The sequence below is a fragment of the Melanotaenia boesemani genome, chromosome 9 (assembly GCF_017639745.1).
Source record: "Melanotaenia boesemani isolate fMelBoe1 chromosome 9, fMelBoe1.pri, whole genome shotgun sequence".
Lineage (NCBI taxonomy): Eukaryota > Metazoa > Chordata > Actinopteri > Atheriniformes > Melanotaeniidae > Melanotaenia > Melanotaenia boesemani.
In genome coordinates this window covers 20104653-20130900 of record NC_055690.1, presented here as the reverse complement: position 1 = coordinate 20130900, position 26248 = coordinate 20104653, and the positions used below count along the sequence as shown (strand labels likewise).

Below are 26248 nucleotides of genomic sequence, written 5' to 3'. Positions count from 1 at the left end.
TCTTTTTGCTGTGAGGCTGCGGTACTAACCACTACACCACCGTGCAGCCCAGTTTAATCTAATTTAAATTCATCTAAGTGTTGTCACTGAATAGCATGATTTTTTTAGACTTGTGAACAAAAATTTCTTTCATTCTAAATATGATAGAAGTGTTTTTTCTTTTAATTCCTTGAGCATATATGAAAAAAAAATCTTGTCTTTAAAAAAAAAACTCCTGTTGCATAAAACAGCTTAGCTGTGTTCTTTTATATGCATTTGTACACACAAACATCACTCTCCCATTGTGTTGGGAACAGTGGCGTGACAGTCACCAGTAGGTCAGCTGCGGCATCACATCAAAGATTCGGCTAAACAATCCGGTGTGATGATAGGTGTGGTGTCTCTCTGTCCCAGTGGGCTGAGAAGGTCAGAAGACCATCCACTATAGACCACCTCATCATCAATGAATGCATGTGGAGCAAAGCCCCTCTTTCACAAGTACACACATTAATATACATTCAGCTTATATGCACATACCCTTATACAGTATCTGTATCTGAGTGTTTTTGTCTCTTTGTGACCTTCCTTAGCTTAAACACTGATTTTGCTGGGATCCATAGTGCCAAACATATTTTCTGATGTCTTGATTAGGGTCGGAGTAATGTGCACATTCACATTCACTCTGTTCATTAACAGAGGTTAGTACTACAATAACTCTACGTGTGCAGTTTGTTTTATAATGTTTGAAGACTTTCTAATTCAGAGTATAGTTCCTCCTAACCCATGATAAAGTTTTCACTAAGATACTTTACATTCATTGTTACAGTCACTTCACAGTTTGGCTGTTAATACTAATAAAAGATTTCCCATGAAAATGTGTTGTTTGGATTTCCAACATAAATAAAAAATAGTGAACTTGAATTCTCTACAAAATGTAGAGTCTTTAAATGTCCAGAGTTTACAAATACACATCAAAATGGGACAGAGATAAGGATGAAATTGACAGAAAGCTATTCCAAAAGTAGGGCTGGGCGATTAATCGATAAAATCGATAAATCGAATTTTTCATTTCTGGAGATTAATTTTTTTGAAAATCGGGATTTTTTTCCATAGTTAGTTAGCAGCAGACTCAGCCCTCCCTCCACACCAGAACGTTGTTTGTCTGACAGATTTTCAGTAAAGTGACCCTTCACTCACGCCTGGGATTTAGCTGTACGTATAACTGCAGTGAGAAATGCTGCAAACACTAGTTAAGAGACAACCTTCATCAGGGGAATTATTTCTGCAGTGGATCCTGTACGATAAGGATCCAGATGGAAAGAGATCACGGATGCATTGTGTCGCATATTTCAATGTAAGATATGAAGTCGTTTATATGGTGGAAGAGCTATGACATTATATGCTTTATTTTTGCTAGCATTCATCTATATAAACAAATGAATGTTTTAATAAGTTTATTTATGTTTTGTACAAGAAAAGGAAAAAAATCGGAAATCGGATTTGGTTATAAAAAATCGGAGATTTTATTTTTAGGCCATATCGCCCAGCCCTATCCAAAAGCATTTCTTTTCTGATTTATAACAAATAATGTAACATCTCACTAGTCAGTTTCCCTTCCACAAGAAGGTCAAAGCCTAAGTGGGACATTAGAAGGTGTTAGTTTTTATATAACTTGTCGAGTAGTATGTTTTATGCTCCTATAACAAAAACATTGTTTAGAATTTTAAAACTCACTTGACATGGCATGGTCTAAGGAATCAGAAAGAGCAAACCAATCTGCAGCCAAAGCCTTCTGTCTTTTATTTTTCACACTTTCATTAATAAAACACACTTGTAAAAGAAACTTTTTTTTAAAACTACACACATTTTTCTTTGTTTCTTTCTGATTCGAATAAACATCACAGAGGTCTTGAGTTATTTGTCCTCTAGCGACCTCGTGTGGCCCAAATATGTACTTTCACATTTGAGTGTGACTAAAATCCTACAGCTGTTTGATTAAGAGGGAGAATTTCGTTAAAATAAACGTTGAACATAAAAATATTAAAACGAACAACCACTAAAATTATATTTAAATTAGACCAACACTTCAAATAAGCTGTTTGTTTCGTGTCTGACGCAGGATGGCGCTGTGTTAATCTTGGCCACCTACCACGGAGACTCTTCCGGGTTCTCGTTGACCAGGTGAGAGTTCAGAGGGCATGCGGAGGTCGTGTTGTGTTTTTGCTTTCAGATCGTGTTTTAGCTAGTTGGAATTAGTGATGCGATGTCTTTCTTGAGTCTCTTCACGAGAAGGCAGCTGCCGCAGACCCTGAGCCACTTCGCCCGGGTTGTGAAGCTGAGTCGGCCTCCCTGTAGTTGGGGCTCGTTGAGGAGGCTGCATGGATCGTCTCGGCAGCGTGTCGGGGAGAAGGGGCCGTGGGGGAAGAGTCGGGGGCCAGAGCAGCCGCAGTACCAGCTCACAGACCTTGATAAAGCAGACGCTTTGGTAGGTCTGTCCAGACGGAGTTCCTAGCTTTTTTTCTGCTCGTAGTGACGCTACAAGTTTTTTGCTTTCGTTTCTCTTCTTATTGGCTATTTCCTTCAGGGGTAGCCACAGCGAATCATCTACCCCCATCTCAACCAGTCCTTTTATCCCACACTAGACAGCTTCATGTCCTCTTTCACAACATCCATAAATCTCTTCTTTGGTCTCCCTCTAGGCCTGGTAGTCTCAACCTCAGCATCCTTCTATAGATGTATCATCCCTATCTATACCTGCCCAAATCATCTTAGTCTGGTCCAGTGGTTCCCAAACTTGGGGGGAACAATGACAAAAAAGCTTGTCATTGTTGTCGAATCTGGTCACTCTGACTTTGTCTCCAAATGTTGCTGACAGGTTTCTTTTTCTGATTTTTACAGATGCTGAGAAAGTCCCATGAAACAGGTAATTTCCATTCACCTTTTGTGTGCTTTATATGGCAGTTTGGTACTTCAAAACCCATTGATACAACCCCCCAGTTTATTTCTGTTTTGCTTTGCAGGATTTCTCTCGTGGTTCAGGAACGGCCTGCTGGCAACTGGGATTGGAGTCATTGCATTTGTCCAGAGTGAAGTGGGACGAGAAGCGGGATATGGTACGGACTCTTAAAACATTGTTTTATATACCATAGAGTCCAGCTGCAAATGAGCTCAGTCAACTTTATAGATCAGATGGAGATATATTCTCTACTGTGGAATTCTGTGTGGGCAGATCATGATTATATATTACATAATCTAATGAAATGATCTAAAGTGACAAGGCTGAAAAATTAATATTGATTGGTAATGAGTTCTTTTGTAAAAATCCTTGTGTTGGTTCAGGAACAACTCTTGAGAATCCCTGTAAGTTAACCCAAACTTTTTGCTACATCCACAAATGAACTGAAGACAACAAAGCAAAGAAAATGACCCATATCCAGAAATTTTACCACCTTCTCCGAGCCTGAGATGAGTTAAAACGAGGTGGATAACCTACTTGTGTATGTTAAAAATCAAAGTTTGGAATGATTTTCACCGACTTAAAAACACTAAGGACTATCCAGCTTGTTGTTGGCATACAGTTTAATAAACAGCATCTGTGATTGTATGAGGCTGCATTAGTGCACGTGGAGCATAATTTGCCCCAATCACTTAAGGATATTTAAACCAACATATACTGTTAATATTCCAAATTTCCCAAATATTCCGACTCCACCCAATCTGGCTTCTTCTCAGATTTAAGTGCAGAAATGAATTAGGTCTCTGCAGTAATACCTTGTTAATATGTTTTCCTTCAGCCTTCTTCATCCTGGGAGGTGTGTGTGTGTCGTTTGGTGGGGCCTCATACATTGGCAGCCTCTTTGCCATGCGGAGGCTTATGCTGCTTTCGGTGCCAGCTCTGCTGCTTCAAGGATCCGTGGTGGGCACTGTCGCCCTCTTCTGGCTCTGCGCCGTATCTCTGTACATCGGCCGACTGGAGGTGGAAATCATCCATGAGGAAGAGGAGGGAGAGGACGAGGGAGAATGCCAACAGTGCCGCGATAGGCGTGAGCACCGGGGTTACCGTGGCTCTCATGACAGCGAGGACAATGACGGCAATGGGCAAAACAAGTAGAGATCTTCTAGGAATGGAGAGTGGAAAGTTGTGTGTGTGTTGCTCTGATTCAGGGTTTGTGTAATGTGTGTGTGCAAGCAGATTGCTTATTAATATGCAGGTTGTGTGTGAGTGTGTATGCAAATCTATTATCTATTGTTATAAAAAATATAATTCAGGTGAATTAAGACTTTCTGGACCTTTTGGAAAACTGGTCGGAGAAAATGCTGAAATATGGTGATAATTTGGTAGTTAATCTACACTTTTGGCAATTTGTTTTGTAAGACTTCTTGTAATTCAATATATTTTATGCTGAATTGCTGACATTATTAGTCAATCTTAAAGTTGCATTGATTCTTGTTTTATTAACTTTTATTTGTACATCCTCAAATCTGCTTTCCATGGCACAGGATTAAGTCACTCGTCAGCCAACAGTTACTAGATGCTGTTTGTCTTGTCAGTTTATTTAGTTAACTGTGAATACTTGAAGTTTCACAAAAGTCTTGAAATAAAGAGAGAAGCCTTGAGAACTAGAAAGAATTGACAATGTGCATGTTTCAATATTTAGTTTGAATAAAGAAAACCAAAAGAGGGTTTTTTGTATTTGATATTTTTTTTCACAGTTGCAGTAGCACTTTCATCAGCTTTTGTTTGCATCTAGAGGTATGGAAACAGGATTTTTTTCTGTCATGTTACATTTTGTTCTGTATTGCTGATATTCATGGACAGCTTTAAACTGTAGCCATAAACATTATGGAGTACATTTATTAAATTTATCACAATAATTTCTATTAATGGGTGTAAAAAGTCAATGACGTTAAGTTTGTGTGTTTAAATGGAGTTTACTATGGTTTACTTTTGTGCACCACTTTCAGTGCACCCCACTGTGTGTACAGTAATAAAGCAAAATGCGTCAAAACTTCACTGTATTTCTTCCAGTAATAATGGTTATTAGCATTTGCAAGATTCACCCAAAAATTGTGAGCTGCTTAAATAGATTATTAAATATATTTCATGCAATAAAGAGTTATAAATTAGGACCTGCTGAGGATCATAGTCCACATCTAAATCATAATGGGAAAACAAATCAGGCAGCTTCAGCTTAGCTCTGCTTTACAAAGATCGGTTTTACATGCAAATGCGTATAGTTCGGTGATCCCCATCCCTGGTCCTGAAGGCCCACTATCCTGCAGGTATTTGATGTTTCACTGCTGCAACACACCCATGATTCAAGTTAAATGCATCTCTGACAAGATCTGCACATGGCTGCCATTGAGCCATTAATTTGAGTCAACTGTGTTGAAGCAGGGAAACATTGAAAGTGTACAGGACAATGGGCCTTGAGAACTGGAGATGGGGAACCCTGGTATAGTTAATTATTTTGCAATCAAATGGACATGGGAGAAGCAGATTAAAAGGGTTGGAGATTCATTTTAAAGGTACTGAAATACTGATTATTTTATTAGAAAATATATGCCTACAATCACTTGGTTTTAAACTTGTTTTATTTATCTAATTATTTACTAAGCCTCAGCTTAGTTTCTGGTATGCCTACTGTGTTTTACTGTTAAGAAATCATGTGCATGTTTACATGGCAGCGCCTTGGAGAACAGCCATTCCCATTCTGTGTATGTACTTGATGTGGCGAATTGAAAAGGAAACTTGACTACTTTTTCATAAACTAACAAAGCAAACTTTTAAATGTAATACTTTTGATTATTTATAATCTGAGAAAGAACTATTGTTCTATTGGGATTCACTTAAAGTGACTTTAAAGCTTAAAAAATCTAATTTAGAAATGCAAATCATACTATTAAAGATAAATAGTATACCTCTATTTCCATGAGTGTAAGACACTAATTTAAATTCCAATTTAATTTTATAACACAAATTTTGTCTGGAGTTGGTTGGTACAGCACCTTCCTGGTCTGATGCCTCATCAGGGGGTGGTTAACCTCCACAGCAGGCAGACAGATTAGCGGCAGGGAGCCATCGAACAACATTTGTGTTGTGCTAGTTGTGTCTGTAGGCCTTAATTGCATCACTTAGGCTGCTTTGCTTTTGAATTAGGAGGAATTTAGGGATTTCAGTGGGTTCAGTCTTTTGCTCTGGGCTTAACATTTTCCAGCTTTCACATTTTTGTACTTGACTTCACCTCCAGAAACAGGTTCATCTGCCATGCTGCTCTTGGAAAGATTTCCTCCTTCTGATAATCCTTTGTTAGAGCTGAGTTAAGTGGCTTGTCTGTCAGATAAGTGCAGCTCCATTTGGAATTTTACATGCTTTCATCAGGGATTTAAATGCTACATCACTATTGGGTTTTAAATAATTTCTAACTATAATTTCTCTGGGTATAATAATTGCATGATACACTGCCTGGCCAAAATAAAAGTCATCACCTGGATTTAAATAGGCACAAGCCTCCTATTGGACAATTACTGCATGGGCACAAGATGCACGAGGGGCACTCACCTGTGAACGGCATGTAGACATTCGTATTGTTCATTGTATCATATTGTTCATATTGATCCAAGGAGAGTAATTTTAGCAGGCTGATGGGTGGGTGTTATGATTTTGTGCATGTGTTTGTATGTGTTAAGAATTACTGACAAACATTTGATCACCAAGGCCTCACAATTACAAAACTTAATTACTATATTAAAATGATACATGCTGTTATAAAGACAGCAAACAACCTACTTTACACTTTAATTATTTATTTATTTGCAATAAATCACAGCTTCATTTGATTATAATTAACAATGTCACATTTCACTGTTTAAAGAAATACATATAAATAAATTAAGCAATACTACTCGATAGATAGATAGATAGATAGATAGATAGATAGATAGATAGATAGATAGATAGATAGATAGATAGATAGATAGATAGATAGATAGATAGATAGATAGATAGACAGACAGACAGACAGATTATTCTATAGTGTTGGGACTAAGGGACTAAGCATGGAAATTAGCTTTGCTGTAATCCTGCATATTTACATTATATATGTATATTAATATCCACTGTCCCTTAAAAACAAATAAAAAAGGAAGAAAAAGAAGAAGAAGCATTTACTAAAAATGCCAGGCCTTAGAAGCAACACAGGTGAATCCTTACCTTCTATATACAGGTAGGGGGTGTAGAAAAATGAACTTGTATGATGGAAGCATCATAACCAACATTGAAAACTGTGTGGCAAAGTTGAACTGGTGAAGGGCAGAAGTGACTCGTTTTTAAAAACATCTCTGCTATGGAATAAATACCATTTTCTATCTGGTGGGCAACCTTTGATGTTTGCCTGTCAAGATAAAATAAAAGAGTTTCCAGTTTTGCAGATGATTTTAATGGCACAGATTCCATTCATTTTCATTCCAAGATATTAGCATGACATATGACTTGTCAGACACACAAGACAGTTTGAAAAAAAAGGACTTGTCAGACACCTCTCATTTTTTCTACTTGAGACTCAATTCCACAATAAAGGCATATGGGATACCCTGGGATAAACCCTTGCCAGAACACCATGTGGGAGACTGGTCCTGGACAGAACGCTTGAAAGATAGTACATATACAGTATAACTTTCTGCTTGATCAACTTACAGCTGCACGGACAGTTGAAGGGTTATGGGAGAAAGACTTGCACAATGCTGGTGTTGAGCCTGATTGTTCCAATTTAAACATCATACAAACATAACTCATACATTTCAAGATGATTTGGAGGGCCTATGCCATCCCAACTACTTGCTTTAAGGTGATAATAATTACATGTTCTAACTGTACTCACTGCCAAGATAAAATGCTGGGCGCAATGATCCATACGATTTGGGAAAGCTCCACCACTGAAGGCTATACTGTCGCTGTGGTTTAATCCCACTCTCAGTTTAATTCACCACTGGATGGCATCCTACTAGAGTAAAGCCTCAGTAGAGGGTACAGCAAAGCAGCACAGCTTAATAGAGCCAGACTATTTACTGCACAGGCCTGGTCAAACATAGCTGTATCCGTAAGAGACTACATAAAAAAAGCTTTTCTTTTCCCACACTTAGCCATGTAGGGCCTGAAGTGCTCCAGCTTTAACAGTTAAACAGACAGGCCAGCGGTGCGCATTATGCACAATTATCTATTCTGTTTCTTTTCCCCCTTCTGTCCAGAATTGTTTTATTTGATAATAAAAATTTTGTATTTAAATTTTAATTTATTAATTAATTAATAAATTAATATTTATTCATATTCCCAGTGATTGAGAAATTTGAATCAATGCTGTATTCTTCTTGTATAGTATATTATTTACCTTACCTTGTTTAATTTATTTTGGTTTTGTTGGAATCCTATGCGGCTGATACTCTTAAACACTATTAGGGGAAACTGCCATGTTTGTTACTGTGTTAAGAAAGGGGGGGAAGAAGAACTCAGATGTGAACTCTGCACTGTCCTCTAGTGGATGTATTGTCTAACAACCATGCCACTGTAATGTGTGCAGTGACTTTTGACATTTAAGTACCTATTTAAGTACATAAAGGGAGCATAAATGAGCTCTTAAGGAGATATTGCAGCTGTCATTTCTGTTATTTACCTGCAAGCTTCAGTTTATAAACCATAAAACAGACTATGCAATGAGGTTAAGATTGTAGATTCAAAGATAAATGTTGGATTATTTTATCACAAAAGTGCACAAAGAATTACAAATGGGGTGTTTATAGTTGGTAGTGCAAAAGTACTCTTAACTAGTTAATGTAAAGCAAGTATGCCTGAATAAGCCATTCCTTTCTAATAAAAAGAATCCTGTATTCTAATTATTTAATGTTGAAAGATAATGTTATCCAACACTGAATGTTAGGCGTTATGGATAAAGATTAGATAAGGGTTTAAGGGTTAGTGTTTTGGGTTAAGTAGATAAAGTTTCGCCCACAACAGAGACTAAACAACGCTAGTTAAAAGATTCTTGAGCCCTAAAAGATGACGATATTGATATATAGAAAGTGAGAGAGAAAGGTGAAGGAGAGGGGGCAGGGGGAGCAAGAGGGAGAGAGGGAAAATACAGAAAGAGATAAAATAGATGGAAAAAGACAGAAAAAGAAAAGAGAATGGAATGAGAGGGAGGAAGTGCAGGAAGTTGGAAGGTGAGAGGTGCTAACCTCATGTCTCGCAGTAAGGGCAGGGGAAGAGGTTATGGGTTAAAAATGAGGGTAGGGACAGAGGTTAGGGGGTAGGGATTAAGTGTGGCACAATGCTAGAATTTTAAATTGAATACATAAATATACAGTGTACTTTTTATCTTCATAGTTTGCGACTATTATCTTGTTATGAAAGGGTCTGCATTCTCATTGCTTTAAAAATAAAACAAAGTTCAAAGCGTTGGGTAAAAATGAGAGCGAGAGCATTTTCTGGACTGAGTTTGTGTCTGCAGCTGCTACAGGTTATCTGTCAACCTTAAGAGCTTTGCAAAAATGATGGCAATTATATACACTGCTCAAAAAAATAAAGAGAATACAAAATCATTACCATGTAACTCAAAGTCAGTCAGACTTCAGGGATGTCAGTCTGTCCAGTTAGGAAGTAACACTGATTGTGAGTCAGTTTCACCTGTTATTGTACAAATGGAACAGACAACAGAATGGAACAGGTGGAAATCAGAGGCAATTAGCAAGACAACCCCTATAAAAGGAAGGGTTTGAAGGCACTAAGTCCACAAGTGGAACTTGTTCTTGCAGCCCAGCACCGTACAGCCTGGCTGGCATTTGCAAGACAATACCAACATTGGCAGATTCACCAGTGGAGCCCTGTGCTTATCATGGATGAGAGCAGGTTCACATCAAACACATGTGACAGAAGATCATTTGGCCAAACAGTCTTACAGATCTGAGCAGCATTACAGCTCACTAGCAAAAGCTCATATCTTTCCCAAAACTGTTTCAAAACTAGGTTCCTTTCCCAAGTAAAGAGTCAGTACCATATAACTGCAAAGATCCTTTTTAACTCTTTTGGCTCATTTGCATTCACTTAATGCTTTTGCCAAAATAACCTGGATGGTTCAGCACAACACCGTGGATCACATGCACAAGCTCATTTCTCTCCCAAAACTGTTTACCTAGGTGTCAAAACTAAATTCATTTCTCATGTAGTCAGTGCCCCTAAAATGCATCATCCCTTTGGCATTGTGTAAGCACTGCAAGTCAAAATGCCTAGATGATTTGTCACTGGGCATAATAAGAGCACACAGTAAGAGCAGCCTCCAAAGTTTTACATCACACACACTGCACTCATACTGCCAAGAAAATTGTAACCATTTTTATTTACACTTTCATACATTATAGTATATAAAAAGAAAAAAGTATACACTGTACTGTATATGTACAAAATATAAACACAAACAAAGAAAAATCAAATCTAGCCTAAAGTGCTGTAAATAAAGTTTCACTTTCTCATAAAGTAACACTTTTACTGGTTCCTGTTGTCACCCTCCTTCTCCTGGCCACCATCCTCCTCCTCCTGGCCATCCACACGCTGCTCTGTTTGGCCATAGATTTTCATCCACATCATATTCATATATGGTGTTCTTGACTAATTTAGACAGTTTAACAGACCATTGTACATATCATGACTTACACAATGAAATCACACTGACATGTTTTGGAGAGAACAACCATCCGACTGAGAATCAACTAATCCGTTTATATTAGCAAGATCTATTTATTTGGAAAATGAACTAAATGTGGGCTCATTGTGCTAACTGTAGGCTACTTGTACATAACGATTTGCAAAGATGCACTGAGACACTTGCATCATGTACTATGACATTTGCAATTTGATGAAATCAATGAAAAATGCCATTCTGTTTGGAGATTTGTCCATGTTATTTTGAGAATGTAATTTCTGTTTCATAAAATGAGCCAAACCAACAGAGAAAAACTGTAAAACATGTATTTATATACACAAAACTAAATTTAGATGAGAATTATTCACAGGTTCACTAGCTGTTGTACAATACTTTGTACACTAAAAGCAGGTCAGACAGTGATCAACTTTACAATCCAGTTCCTGTCTTCCTTGAATTGATTTCACTTTCTGAATGATAGAAATTCTCTAAGCTCAAGTACATAGTCTCACATTTATTAATTCCAGTCCCATTAATGACTGTATATTGATCAATTTCCAAACATTACATGTTGCACTTTGTAAAAAAAAAGAAGCAAATATCAAATAAAATCTATTATATGCTCATCTAATTTCACCATTTACATTAGGGTTGTTGCAAAATTACAGTACTGATGCACGTCTTGTAATTTGCTGTAATTAGGTGGTCAGTATTCAAATCTTAAGGTTTCTTGCTATTATCCTTAGCACCCATTTTATAATGGCAGGTGTTTCCCTTCTCCTGTCATTTTAAGATAAAAGATGAAAACAAAGAAAGCTCAAATGTTATCATCTGACATGGCTTGAAAAATGCAATCATGTCAACATGTTTGTGAAGAGATTACTACATTTAAAGATGATCCCAAAACTCTAATCTACCCCTGTTTTGGATGCCACAAAATGACAAATCCTTGAACAATGTCTGTGCTCCCACTGTGTCACTATACATGAGTGGAAAGGCTTCATTGCCCTCTTGTGGTGACAACATAACTTTGATAACAACTGTTTTAATAATTTTTTCATCCGGTATTTAATGAAATGAGTAATGTGTGAGAATGACTGTGGAATGAGGAAAAAGTTTGTGCAACTAAAGGGACTAAGATAGAGGTTTATGCTGACAATCTATGCTGTACCATAAAAGGAATCTTCAGGCTGCTTCTTTGTAGGAGCTGCAAGCCCGACTCAGCTGAAAGATGTACTGTGGCAAAGATCAGACACAGATGGAGGTCACACCACTTTTAAACCTTTTAAAAGAGTCATATCTAAAAAAATAAGACAGTTATAAGCAACAGAGTATACAGAGAAACCAGCAGTTTTTTTGTCATAGTAGTGCAACAGTGCTGGACCATCTCACAGTGTTACTGTGTCTACAGCCAAAGTCTGACCAACCCACTAAATAATGAACTGATCAATACAGTCACATCCTGCCCTCAAATTCTGAACAGTTTTCCATTTTGTTGGAGGCACAAATAAGAAAACCAATGGAGAAGATTTTTTAAGCATACTAAGATCTATTAAGATTTTAAGGATTAGTGTGGACCTATATTAACATGTCATTTTGTTTCATAGTCCCACAAAACGACACCTTCAAGAAAAGCTCAAAGAAAAAATAAGCAGGAGGAGGCATCTCACTCAATAACAATTTAATCTTAAAGTTAGTTTTACCTGTGTTGTACAGACATGCTGTACCAGTGGTTTCACGGTGGCAACTGCCACTCTGAATCAAGGGGCCACACTTTGCAACCCCAGTAGATCTGGCCATGCTGCAGGTGGTAACTTCAGATTTAAAACAGAGATATAATGACGACAATATCTTCGTCTTTACATGAAACGGAGAGGAAAATTTAGGGCTTCATGAACACAGTAGGAAATGTTACTATATATAGAATTATATCCATTGACAGCTCTGAATCTTTTGGCCTGTGTGCCAAATTGACTGCAGCTTTTCCTCTTTGCTTGTTTGTTAGCTCTGACAGGAGCCAACCAGGCATAATCCAGGAGAGCTCAGTCCTGCTCATAAATCTCACTGAGATGGCCATTCCCTCTTCATACACCTTCATTCTTTTTATGGTGTTGTAGACCCATGGTTCCCAACCTGGGGTCTGGGACTCCCGAAAGAGCATAGGTGGTTCCCAAGGCTTTGAACATTAAAAGCTATTGTGAGTAATGTCCACACATTTTCTCTATTTTATGAATAATAATACTAATAAAAACAAAGTAAGGGCTGTGTGCTGTTAATTTAACTTTGGCTTTATCAAAGGACATGAGTCAGCCAGAACACATTATTTATTGTGAGAATCTCCCTTTTGAAAGCATAAAACCAAACATGGTTTCAGCATGGGGTGGGGCAGGGGGTCCATGGCTTTTAAATATTTGCATGAAGGAGGTCCTCAAGGAAAATAGGTTGGGAACCACTGCTGTAGACCAACAAAAACAGATAAAATGTTATTAGTGACTTCAAATACTTATTTGTATGTGTTTTGAATTTGAAATGAAATTAAGAAATAAAACAACTCAGAATTTGGTTAAGGATGTGAAGGTTACATTTAGAAGATCTGGCATGAAAATAGAGTCATCCACTTTAAAGAGAAGTCCACTGAGCCACATTGCACTCTGTTGGTCTCTGAATGAATGAGGTACATACACAATGAGGTTAGAGTAAACACAAGGATGGAGCCTAGTTAAAATGGAATCAGATTGTCCCGTGTCTTTACTTTTCATCAGCCATCTGGGATCCATGCAGCATAGTCACACTGGGATTAATCAAAAAAACATCAGAATATGGCTACAGATGTTGCATGAGGTGTCTGACTTTAGACCCTGACTTTAGACCTACCCTGCAAGAGTGAACACAAGAGAATATAACACTACAGCAGCTGAAAATAAAATAGCAGCAAAAGCAAAGAAAATATTAGAATCATGTTCTCCCTCATAGAGAAGAGCAGGAGGGCAAAAGGAGTATTTTTAGGCTATAAAACAGATGTAACAGCCATTCCAGTTCAGCTCTTACGTGTTCATTGCTTACCATTTAAGATGCTTCTTCTGATTGATGGAAGATATTTGTAGAAGAATGTAATGCCTTAAAAGATGAGACAAAAAAACTTGACATTCTGTCTTTGTTCACAAGGTTAAATCTAACATTTGCTCATATTTTCTGTTTTACACTATGTCAAGGTTGAGCTACTTTTTCATTAATATTTGCTATAGTCTAGTTTAAAACAATGAGAATAAGTTACAACACTACACACAAGGGAAAGCTACACTCTGTATTAGACAGATGATATCACAGTAATAATGATCTCATTAATTTAGTGTTATTCCATCACTTTGGTGTCTTTATCTCTCAAAATTAATTTCAAGGAAATATATTCTCAATTTTAAATAAAGCACAGCTTCACTCAAACACTCATTTATCTCACATCATGAACCATGTCCTGAAGCTGATAACTAAACAGTGAGATATCTAGCTGTCTTCATCTAGAAAAAAATTGCCTTAAACTTGAATGCAAACAACCTCTCAAATGACTTCAGTATATCTTTATCCTCCATCTGAGCTTTCAGCTTCTTTCCAAATGAAGTGAAGAAGTGTTTTCTGTTGATGAATCAAGGTCTAACTTAGACGGCATCAATATCACCACCTTTCCAAACACACAACAGTAAAGTCAGAGAAATGAGTAACTGCACACGTACGGGCAACCCTTAATATCTGAAAGGCTCCCCAGGTGTTGCCCCAAGAATAGACAATCAAATACTAACAAATATTTAGTGTAAACTGACCTTTACTGGGATAAACTTCACATGCCTATGAGTGAGTCAATATAGCATGTTAAGCACTTCTATACTTTTGTAACCCAGCGGAGATGTTAAGATACATTTATTCTATATCAACAATTCCACATGCTTGATCATCTCAAACAACATAATTTCAGCATAATTACCTATGTAACTCTTTGCATTTAATGAAGAGGATATAAAAGTCATAAAACCATCAGATATGATTGTGTTAAACAGAAAATACTGAAAAAACTTGTTACCACTTTAGTTGTAATTAAAAATCTACAAAAAAAAAAAAAAAAAAAAAAAAAAAAAAAAAAATCTACAGGTTATTTTGGTTTGCTCAGATTTATAGTTACCTATAGACACAAAGTAGTCCCTGTCTTTTAAATAGGACTCAAACCAATTAATTGCTGTGCCAGAAAGTCCTACCCATTTTTTCAGCCAGTCTGGTTACCGCTGATTGTGTCAAATGCAGCACTAAGATCTAGCAGTACCAGGGCTGAAATATTTCCGCTACCTGTGCTCAGGCAGACGTCATTAAAGACCTTAACTAGAGCAGTCTCAGTGCTGTAGTGTGGCCAAAACCCAACTGGTAGACATCAAAACAATGGTTTAGTGTCAGTGAGTTGTGCAGCTGTTGAAAGACAGCTTTTTCTACAGTCTTACTAAGAAAGGAGAAGTTTGATATCGGTCTGTAGCTGCTCATGAGTGACAAGTGTAAGTTTTTCTTTTTCAGTAGTGGCTTGATAACGGCTGTTTTTAGGGTCTGTAGGAAGACACCTGAAATCAGAGACGTGTTTATAATCTGTAAAATAACTAAGGCCATGCATCCTGAAACATTCTTAAAAAGCCAGGTTGGCAGGGCATCAAGACAGCAAGTGGTGGTGTTCAGGTGGCCAATGATCTCCTCCAGGTTTTTAGAACTGATTGGAGAGAAGTGTGACATGGTGTTCATGTCTCTGAATGGACACAGGCAGATATGTCTTCCCTACCTGATTTTCTAAATTTTGTCTGTAAAGAAGGAAGCAAACTGATTACAGGCCAGGTTGGATAGAAGTTCTGGGGTTTTCTGACACAGGAGGATTAGTTGGCCTGTCAACAGTAACGAACAAGACACGCACATTATTGCTGTTTTTTAGCAGTGATGCTAAATTCAGAAAAGAATGGTCTGCATTTCTCAGTTCAAGATCATAAATCCTCAGTCTCTCTTTATAGATATCATAGTGAATAAGCTACTTTAGCTAGGCTGATGGGGTGGATGTGGTTTGCTGTGAGTTAAGGTAGCTAGCACAATTATTTATCTGTTTCAGTGTGTTAGTTTTACTTGACTGCAGGAATCACCAACTCTGGACCTCTTGATTCAGTGTCCTGCAGGTTTTTGATGTGTCCTGCTTCAACACACTTTACTTAAACAATGTGGTGTTAAGAGGCTTGTGCAGAACTTGACAACAAGCTGATTTAATTTAAACCAGATTCAGCAGGGAAACATCAAAACCCTGCAGGACACTGGCCGAAGAGGTCGAGATTTGGTGATCCCTGCGCTATGGGAACACTCAAAAAACACTTATCAAACCATTTTGAAGGATTGACACCAGACAACCTGGAAAAAATAATAATTTGGCAAGATTTAATAAAAAAAAATTTACCCTCAAAATGAAGCACAAAATATGTTCAAGTGAATCAAAGTACACAATCCCTTAAGTCAAGTTACCTTCTGATTCTAATTTAAATGAAATGTCCACCACTGAATTTGCAGATGGAAATAGTTAAATAAAATGTATGTCTTTCAATTAACAGTAAACAAAAATACACAACAGCAAAGCTCACTTATTAACACATATTAACCACTTAAACTCTCTTAACAAATGGGCCCAGACACTCCACACAGTGGAGACGACACTAGCTGACCGAGACTTACTGTGAAACTTACAGCTACGTCCAAGAAAAGTTAAAACATTAAAATAGTTTTTTTTAAGTCTTTTTTCCTGCAGCTTCTCCTGCCTCCACCTGCTTGTCCCTCCTCTGCAGCTACTACCAACTGAGCTGGACCTACTTTCAGCCTATAAAACGTTGGAAAAACAAGGAGCTCTCTGTGTGTTCTACATTCTGTTGCTCTGCATTACTGCAAGACATTTAGTCAAGTGATTTTACTCCACGTTTTAGCTACGCATCCTATATTCATAAATCAATTAAACACATTGATATTCTTTTATCAGACATAAATCCTACATTTACTTCCTACTTTGTTTAAACCTGTGTCGTAAAACAGATTCACATTTCAAATAAACTTTTCATCTTTCATTGACAATTGATCTTTCTTTTTTATTCATCACTCTTAAAAAGGTACTAATTAATTATCTTATTTTCCCCAGGAGCCATAGTGTAGTGACAAGTAAAACATGGTAAAATGAGTTTTTTTTTCTTACTCTGCAGATTAAAAGCTCTCAGAATAAACTGCCTCATTGTAGCATCGGTTTAGAAATCCGATAAAAGAACATGGAAAAATATTATCTTAATGCTGTGATTAATTTGCATTAGCATTGTTTATTTTTAGGAATGTAAACTTTTCAATTTTATGATTCTGTCTGGATGAATATTAAAATGTGTTAACAAACACAAATCCATAATCATTTGGGCAAGACTCCCAGTGATTTGTAGCTAGGTTAGATTCAACACTGAAACTTGGTGAATTTCTGTATTATGGGTATAAACATGACTGTAACTGGGAGAAAAAAAAAAAAACATTTATAAGTGGGTTGAATCATTTAACAAACTGCGGTAGTTGCACTGTACCAAATGTACGCACAGCACCTATACTCCCTCTGTCAACTTAACCTATACTATGACTGCAAACAAGAACAATAACATTAAAGGTTTTAAAATAACTGCATGCATGGAAAGATTATACAATAAGTGTTTAATAGGCTCTGTAGTCATCATACCCAGACAGAGAATAATGACAATGTAGACTCATATTTGTCAAAATTGTTGGGTTATTGTGTAACTAAACAAGGTCAAATGACCTTTTTTGTCATGGTTGTTGTGGTCCAGAGATTGGTTGGTTTGAATATCTGTGCATCTATTATCATTAAATACAACAATAACCTAATTTAAATGGACTTGAAAGTAAGAAAATTTAGACTGACCATAAAAAGACTGTGTGACTGAAGTCATCACATGAATTTTAACTAATTCATCAGCCATCAGCAGGGAAGTAAACAAGCATACAAACAAATAAATAGATAAACAGACCAATATAACATCAAATAAATAAATAATATACATCTAGCCTTTTCCGAACACTTTAAACATTTACACAATTATTTTTGTGTATCAGGAGTATTTCATACCCGTCTCATAGCCAGCAACAGTAAATTGCAGATAATGAAACTCCTCTTTTATTTTGACTTTGTCATGTTTTTTTTTGTTTGTTTTTTTTTGTCTTACTTGTTGTCTGTAGTAGGTCAAAACTAATACTTGACTTAAAACTTTTGCCATCAGACCCACCACATGTACATGGTAAATTGAGACATGCACCCAAGTTTGATAAAAGCAAAGTTACAGAGAACAAGACACACTGCTTTGCAATAGGAAAAGAAACACAAGGGCATAAGAGACTTTAAAGAGAATACACTCCATGACTAAGTGCTACAAACTTTCTCATGGAAAATGAAGACAAAATGTGCAAACAGCTCTTTCCTAGATCATAAGAAATCAAACAAATTATATTTCAGCACACTATTTGCACATAAAAAGCTTCCTCCTAAATCAATGTTTCAGAGAATGTGGTCACATTTTTCTTGATTATGCAAACCAAGGCCCAGTATAATATGTGAGTGCTGTCAGAGTCAGTAGTTACTCTCCCTATATGAGACTCAAAAGATGTACAAACTGTGATTGCTGCACATGTATAATTTTTATAATGAGCTGCTCATCTGCACACATATATATGAGCTGAGTGTAGCAGCATGTGGGTGTTGTGTGTGTGGGAGTGTTGGTGACGGTGGGGTTCTGTCTGTGATAACTATCTCTGACTAGGATGGGGCGAAGGTCTGTGATATCTCCCAGCCATCGACACACCGTGTTGCTGTTGAGACTCACCTCAGAGTCACCCCCTCTTCCTCTCCTCTCTTCTCCTTTGCTTCCTCACACCTCTAATTCACTGATTTCCAAGGCATTTCAGTGCAGTTGTGTTTCGCATGCAGAGTGCAACCGAATAGCTGCTTGAGTATGACCAACACCCCACCTCCTCCTCCTCCTCCCCGAGCTCCTCTCAGCTCTTTCAGATCCTCTTCTACCCTTTCACCCTAGAGTCCTCTTTTTCTGGTCTCCTCCTCACGTTCGCCTGTGCTCCCCTCCCTCCTCTCCTCCTCTCTCCTCCGTGGCTGCATCTGACTGCACAGGTCTGTTTGGCATGCAGGAGGCTCCCGAGGCCTGGCGCGTCTAAAGGGCAGGGTGCCCAGAGGCAGGAGACGCACCCTCACTGACAAACACCATCTACCCCAGACCACAAGCAGCTATAGAAACCACATCATCAGCCATAGTCTAGCCTTATGCATCTCCAAACCTCAATTTCACGTCTACACTCTCAGCCCTGAAAGTTGGAGTCGTAACCTCTGCTCATTTCTAGCACAGGGTGCTCATCTGCTCTCAGGTGTTAAATGCCATATGTATGGATCAAAGGATATGCCTTGAGAATGGCATTAAGTATGGATTGGCCTAGAAGACAAAGAGGAAATTGTTGGGAAACAATGACAAAGATGAAAACAGCAGTAGTAGAAAAAGGATAAAGGGAAAGAAGAGCAGGTGGGGAAAGTTGATGTCTCCTTCCATCGTTTACTCTGTTATCTCTTCTCTCATTCTCTACTCTTTTAAATGCATTTACATGTGCTAAGGTATTTCCCCTGGGGGCATGGCTGTAATTCAGGGGGTAAGATAAGCCATCAAAGTTAGTGACAGAGAGGGCATATGGGTGTCTCAATGACAGGCTGAGTAGAAGACAGTCAGGAAGGCTGTCATGACTTCCTGACTGCTCATGCACACACATGCACACAAATAGTGCACAGTGTTTTCAATTGCACAAGCCACACCTTTACTTCACTATACAAAGACGTTATGAGATAAAGAGGAAAGGTTGTTTTGCAGCCCTGCTCACAGTGTATCAGTCCACACACACACACACACACACACCCTCCTATACAGTGCATACGGTTTTGCACGTACAATGGCATTTTCTCCCCAACAACTGCTCTTGTTTAGTATGCGCTTCCTTTGGTCTTGAGGAGGAATGATCCTCACTCTAATGAACTAGGGCCTGCCACTTGAATGTAAAACAGGATTTAACCCGTCTTCAATGTCAGAGCCCCTCCCTGGGGCTGCTTCAGACAACACACACAGATTCACAGAGATGCATACGCACACCCATACACACACACATACACACACACACACACACACAATGCATACACACGCATACACTGTGACACGCACTCGCATGTATAGTCCCTTATAAGTGAGACGCTCTCCATACGCTCTCTGTTCTTTTGTGTTCATTTCGGATCAATTTATAGCTAAGTCTTTTCTGAATCCCTGACACTTGAGTGATGTCCTGCCAGGATTGCTCTCACCTGCTCCACACGCTGATTTTTATTAAGGATTAATAGTGTTTTTGTCCAATTCAGGGACACACAATATTGTCAACTTGCTCTATTAATAATAAGATATAAAAAGGGGCATGCATTTGCAGTAACAAAAATAATTTTGTTTCTACTACTGACTTGTCCCATTTGCTACTCTTCTCTGCATGTTATTTATATATATTTAATCAATACATATACAATGAAAAGCTATTTGTAAAGGTCAGTAAATTAATCAAGTGTGTGCTCTACCTCATGCCAAAACAAGAAATAATCTGCAATTGTGAGAACAGGCCTGGGTATCCTCCAATAATACCTTAGTGATATTTTAATCGCACATAAAACCTTAATAAAGCCCTTAGATTTTATGCGCTCTCACAAGCAAGAAAAGAGTCAACAAAAGCTTGAGTTGTGCTCCTCTACTGGAATATTTTATTATCATCATCTGTATCACTGTTTTTATTTTTACACTTGTTCATTTCATTTGATAGGTGGGTGAAGTATTCACAAACATGGGAAGATAATGTTAGATTCACAGTGATGGGCAAGGGGGTTAGCTGTTTTATTCAACAACAACAACAACAACAAAAACAAAACAGAGGACACCTTCACGCAAGCAGACACACACTCGCCCATTCATACAAGCATTTTAAACCAGTAAACGCCCGAGAATGCGTGGGCTCACAGACACACGTGCAGTGTTTGTATATGGCAGCTACAGAATGGATGCACACACCATATCCAAACTATTTTCTCTCCTCTTTTCATCCTGCCAGACATCGGAACATAAACATCAGTTTTTCACATATCAACTATAATCTCAATTTAGAGGCAATGAAAAAAAAGTAAGGAAAAAAAAAAAGTGCCAGAAACGTCAACAGATTACATAAATTTCTATGTATTTGATAGATTGGTTTAAAAGAATTTATTTCAAAGTGCTAGAATGGTTTTTAATATACATTTATCATAATACTTTAAACTCACTTCTTTTGAGTGTGTCTGGCTTGAAAATGGTTGCATTTTTTTTTTTCATTTTAATTGTAATAATTCGGGGTACATTTTCTCAGCAGTTTATTCAGTTGTTATGATACAAAAACTTTATTTCCAACTTTTGGAATTGGACTGAACCTTGTCTCAGAATAATTCTGCTGTTTTATTGACCTCTGACGGTCATATTTTTAATGGTAACATGTCATCTTTGTGTCAAATGAGCATTTTTTCACTCTGTTGCACTGTGGTTGGCTATAACATTAGTGACTGCTTCTGCTTTGTTTTCTGTTTTAACAGGATCACACATCCGAGTCAATGAAGTGCTTTGAGTACACAGCAGGACAAATTTTAGTAAGTGCTCATAAAAACACAGAGGTCTAGGTGATAAAAACACTTATGTCCACCACCATTACTCCCTCCTAAAACATTTTCAGAAATATATTTTCTTAGGCAATTTTAAAAAAAACAAAACAATAACAAAGAAAAAAAACATCAGATGATAGAGTCCATCCAGTATAACTAAGTTACTGTGTGTATTTTGATATATTCAACACCTTGCATCCATGTGTTTGAAACAAAAATCAATACAAATAATAAAAAAAACAATATGGCTTTCATACACAAACACAACTGCAGCATCTTAAAGAATATACTATAATTGACACTCATTTAAACATATTACTGTCCTATTATGAAATAACAGAAGTAAAATCCTGTCTGCATTGCATTTTCCCTTATATATACTGGAATGTCTGGGACTACGTTACTCATACTCATGTCCCATCAGTGTGCTTTAAGTATGGCTGACTGATGAATGTTTTTTTTTTTATAATTTTTTTATTATTATTATCTATAATTATTTTGAGTCTTAATACAAAACAACAAAAGGCTGTCTCCATCTATTTTAAAGGAAAGCCTATAATTAAATTCTCACCTGGAGCTCAGTGTAAGAGACAATTTGTGTAATACTGCAATGATAAAAAAAATTTTTTTATTCCAAAGTCGCTTTCATCCTGACAGGCAAGTGTCCACCTCTTTCGTCTGGTTTTAGGGTTAATTGGGTTAATTGGGCTGAAAGTAACAAGGATGTGAGCTGAGGGTTTTCATGGTTTTGTCCTTATATACATTATGGCTTCTCTGAGTGGAAGAGACACATAAATCAACACAGTCATCTAGAGAAAGACACAGAGCAGAGTTCATTATTGTTGTGGAGACGAAAAGTCTTGAGGGACAGCCAGTCAAAAGTTTCCATGTCCCGTGTTCTCTGAGAGTCACTGTCACTTGTCCACAGTAAATTCTATGGCAGCAGCTTGTCACATATTTTAGATTACAGTTATTCAGCTCATTGTCCAATTAGTAATGTCCTTAGAGGTTTAATATCCTGCCATTTCTGTCTCTCCTGCCCTTTTCAACAACTCTTTGTCTGTTTTGTCACTTAACGCCATCCTTCATTTTTATTTTCTCATCTCACCTCCTCCAGTTAGACTCAATCCTCCTCTGTCCCAGCAGCCCCCCTCAGTCCATTCATACAGAAAGGCAGGCCAGAGGAGAAAGGGCTGTCAGATGGGGTGAAACCACTGAAGGGTGGCAGGCCGGCCAGCCGCTGTAGGTGGGGGAAGAAGGCCGGTGGGGCTCCCTTGTGGTGGTCTGAGCGAAGCTGCAGGCCATCACTGTGTCCTGCACTGTGGTGGTGGGAGGGGGGTAGCTCGGGTGGAGCGTAGCGGATAGTGCTCGGGGCATACAGGCTCTGAGGGCCCTGTGGACCGAGGGCTAGAGGGTGGAAGAGGACCCGCCCTGCTGCACCACCTGCAGCCAGTCTCTGGAGTAGCTCAAAGTCAGGGCCGCTACCTGTATTGCTGCTACCGCCACTGCTGCGACTGACCACCCCGGACACAACCCTCTCCTCACGAGGCAATGGGGAGGGTATGGACATGGCAGGGGACAAAGAGGGGGAAGGAGGAGTGAACAAGCCTTTTGGTGGGGCTTCACTGCTGGAAGAGGAGTCAGGGATTGGGGTTGTGGGGCTGTCACCGTTCAGGCTGCTGGAAGGAGTGTGCGGATGTGACGGCTGGGGATGAGAGGTGTGTGTATGAGCAGTGGACGTTTGTGTGTGTGATCCCCAGCGCCCTCCGGTGGTTAGGACTTCATGTTCAGTCTTGATGCTGGGGCTGCCAGGCAAGGGAGATGGGGTCACCACACTCTTCAGCTGCTGGATCACTGCCCGGCCATTGTGCACCCTCCCTGTCCTCTCCCCTCTAGTTGGGGTGTCTCCTTCCCTGCTCTGTTTACCTCCTCCCCCACTGTCTTCCTGTTTTAATCTGTCAGTATCTCCCCCCTGGTCCCATTCTGCTTCTTCCTCCTCCTCTCCGTCGCTTTCGCTCGCCAGGTCTGAGGAGGCTGAAACAGCCTCTTCTGCGTGTTGAAGCTCCTCTAGTCTACGACGGCTTTCGGGGGGTGCACCAGCTGGGTCGGACCTAAGTGAGCGTTTCCTCCTGTCCTCTGATTGGATGGAAGAGGTGGTGAATTTCTCTCTGCCTTTAGTGTCAGGGTCAGTCTTTCCCGCTGAGCTCTTCACTGGCTGTGGACCTGAGGAGGAAGGGAGATGTTGATAAAAATGCGTTTGTCAAGAGACATCACAGGAAGGTAGTTATGTGTACAGTGAGTTACCTCGAATCTGTGGGGAACTTTCAGTTGGGGGCGAGCTAACTCGAAGACGCTCCGCTCTTAAGCTTTCTGGTAGTTGGAGCAGATCCAGGGGAGTATCAGGCAACTCTGTTCGACTGGATGGATAGATATTAAAGTGGAAAATGAAAAGGGAGAAAGAAAAAGTAGATGTATACAAAAATGATCATCAACCACTTAAAGCCACTTACATAAAAAAAATAGTAGTGCTGTGCTGATTTGAGTGAATACTTAGAGATGGAAACAACATATAATCAGCCTAATAACAGCCTCCAACAGCCAAAATGCCTCACACCCTACAACCTGCACCTAACACACACCAAACCCTTTAAATAGCCCTTAACACTAAAACACACACATTAACACATGCAAACAGACTCAAGAGCAGACCCCACCCTTCGACACACACACACACACACACACCCACACACACACAAACACTGTGCTCCACTCAGCAACCCACCTATACAGAGTTAAGCTCAGACAAGGAGGAGGCTGTTGGAGAAGTTAATGAGCTCTTGTAATTACAGCACTAATTAACTAAAACACCATTCAGACTGAAAATTCTGACATCCATTTGTACTAATTATATAGCTTCAGTCTAATTAGCACTGAAATACAGCCTACACCTCTTGTTTTCGTCAGACTGCTCTGTCAATGGGCTTTTTGCTATGTTCTGTATGCACCATGTGCATATATAAGCATATTTTGTAAAGGCTCACATGGAAAATAGATTGTAACCAAACAGAATATAAGGCAACATTTAAAGAGCCATTTAAATTCATACACACAGTAAAGAGGTCTGAAATGCTTTATATTAGTTTAAAAGCTTGAGCATTATAATCGCTCTAACTGGAATCTTGGTAAAAAAAAAAAAAAAAAAAAAAAAAAACATGCTTGTCAGATTTCTGCAAAAACTATATATTATTTAATATTATTTAATCATTTTCAAATTTCCAAGAATATTTTCGGCTTTCAGACGTAACAGCTAAAGGAAATGTGATTTGCTTTTATGTCGGTATCCTGCCCACTTTTCTTACATTTGAAGCAGGGAAACTCTTCACCACTAATTCCAATACATTTCATCATCATCACAGACAGTAAGGTTTCTGTATAAAATGGGCTCATATCAGGACTCCTTGACAACAGTCCATGACTGCACTGACCTCAAGACATAGTTAACCCAGATGACGTTGCGTTCATGGGGGGCTTTGTGGTTGATGGAGACAGTGGCAGTGGACTGGATCCACAGGTAGCCTCCTCTCCTTTGCAGCCAGCGATAGTAACCTGTCACTACCTGGCCTTTCCTCAACACTAATGGAGAAACAGGTGCAAGGAGGGAAAATAAGATGTATAACAGGAGAAGAGGGGGAAAAACAAACAAAAAAACAAGCTGTTAATAGTTTGGCAGTTCATGACAGTGGCAGCAGAGGGCGCCTACCACAACAGTACAATGTGAGACTTTAACAGGCTTTCCAAGACCCCTGTACCCCTCCAAACACCCCACAAATTCAGATCCTTTGAAAAATAAGAGGGATGAGGACGATTAACTTTTTACTACATATACATATGTATGTGACTTACAGTCCTCATGGCTCTGCCGGAGATTTTCCAGGTCTTCAACGTGGATGAAACGATAACAAGTATGTCCCACAACCTCTGCTGGGGTCAAATCCATATACTCCGAGATCCTGTGTAGCAATGCATAAACAAAGGAGAGAGAGAGAGAGAGAGAAAAATCTTTTGTCAATCAAACAGAGGCAGATATGTCTCTTAAAACTGCTAAATGGCTGGGTGCTCTGCCAGCTGCTCATGAAGAAACATGACTATGAAAGGGCTCAAAAAGCAAAGATTTTACACATTTTAAAAATGTGTCACGACATTTTACAGAAAACTCTTACCTGTTCTCACAATATGTAACCTGGAGATCCATGTTCACTCGGAAGACAAACATTTGGCTCTCCATGCGCACTTCATTAAGTGTGGAGGGTGGGAGCGTGTGAGCCAGTGCAACCAGACCCATCGGGCGACGGACAGAGCGTGTGGAGCCCGGAACAAGTGCAGGGCGGCAGCGGATTCGTCCTGTTACATGGATTACCTGAAAAGCAGAGTAGATTAATTACACACAAATCTAGTTTGTAGCACAGCAACTAATTTAAACAGACAGTTTTAATTCACCAACAGACAGTAAAGAACCAGTGAAGAAAATATAATCTTACATTCAACAATAAACACTGAACATGATCATGAATGGTTAAAAAAAAAAAAAAAGAACAGCAGCTCTGGTATTACAGCAGTGAGTGCAGTAAACTGTTATGTGAGGCAGTTCAGTGTGAAATAAGGTCACAACCATAAAACATAGAGAAAATGACCAACTTGACAGTGCTATGAAACACTGGCAGCACAACAGAAAATGACAATGTGCTGCTTGTATATTTTATCATCCAAACAACAA

General features: G+C 38.7%; 2 protein-coding genes across 3 annotated transcripts in view; one reads left to right on the top strand and one right to left on the bottom strand.

Annotated features, from left to right (window-relative positions):
* The first annotated feature begins 2166 nt into the window (after positions 1-2166).
* tmem160 (transmembrane protein 160) lies at positions 2167-4736 on the top strand. The gene is made up of 4 exons (XM_041995867.1): positions 2167-2464; positions 2878-2902; positions 3000-3092; positions 3774-4736. The coding sequence occupies exons 1-4, from the start codon at positions 2243-2245 to the stop codon at positions 4088-4090; spliced, it is 657 nt and encodes a 218-aa protein (XP_041851801.1). The 5' UTR covers positions 2167-2242; the 3' UTR covers positions 4091-4736.
* Positions 4737-20525: 15789 nt separating this feature from the next.
* Positions 20526-26248, bottom strand: part of npas1 (neuronal PAS domain protein 1) — a 40462-nt gene continuing 34739 nt past the window's right edge. For both annotated transcript variants that reach the window (XM_041995786.1, XM_041995788.1), the window contains 5 exons: positions 25695-25891; positions 25378-25484; positions 24960-25107; positions 23779-23891; positions 20526-23697 (listed from right to left, as the gene is read on the bottom strand). In XM_041995786.1, coding sequence (XP_041851720.1) covers positions 22598-23697; positions 23779-23891; positions 24960-25107; positions 25378-25484; positions 25695-25891 — 1665 coding nt within the window. In that variant the 3' untranslated portion in view covers positions 20526-22597. The remainder of the gene's footprint in view (positions 23698-23778; positions 23892-24959; positions 25108-25377; positions 25485-25694; positions 25892-26248) is intronic.

What these genes read in the sequence shown, in the direction of transcription:
- tmem160 (XM_041995867.1), top strand. Translation starts at nt 2,243, where the DNA reads ATGTCTTTCTTGAGTCTCTTCACGAGAAGGCAGCTGCCGCAGACCCTG. An exon ending in TTGATAAAGCAGACGCTTTG is followed by an intron (nt 2,465 to 2,877) that starts GTAGGTCTGTCC and finishes TGATTTTTACAG; the next exon opens with ATGCTGAGAAAGTCCCATGA. An exon ending in GAGAAAGTCCCATGAAACAG is followed by an intron (nt 2,903 to 2,999) that starts GTAATTTCCATT and finishes TTTGCTTTGCAG; the next exon opens with GATTTCTCTCGTGGTTCAGG.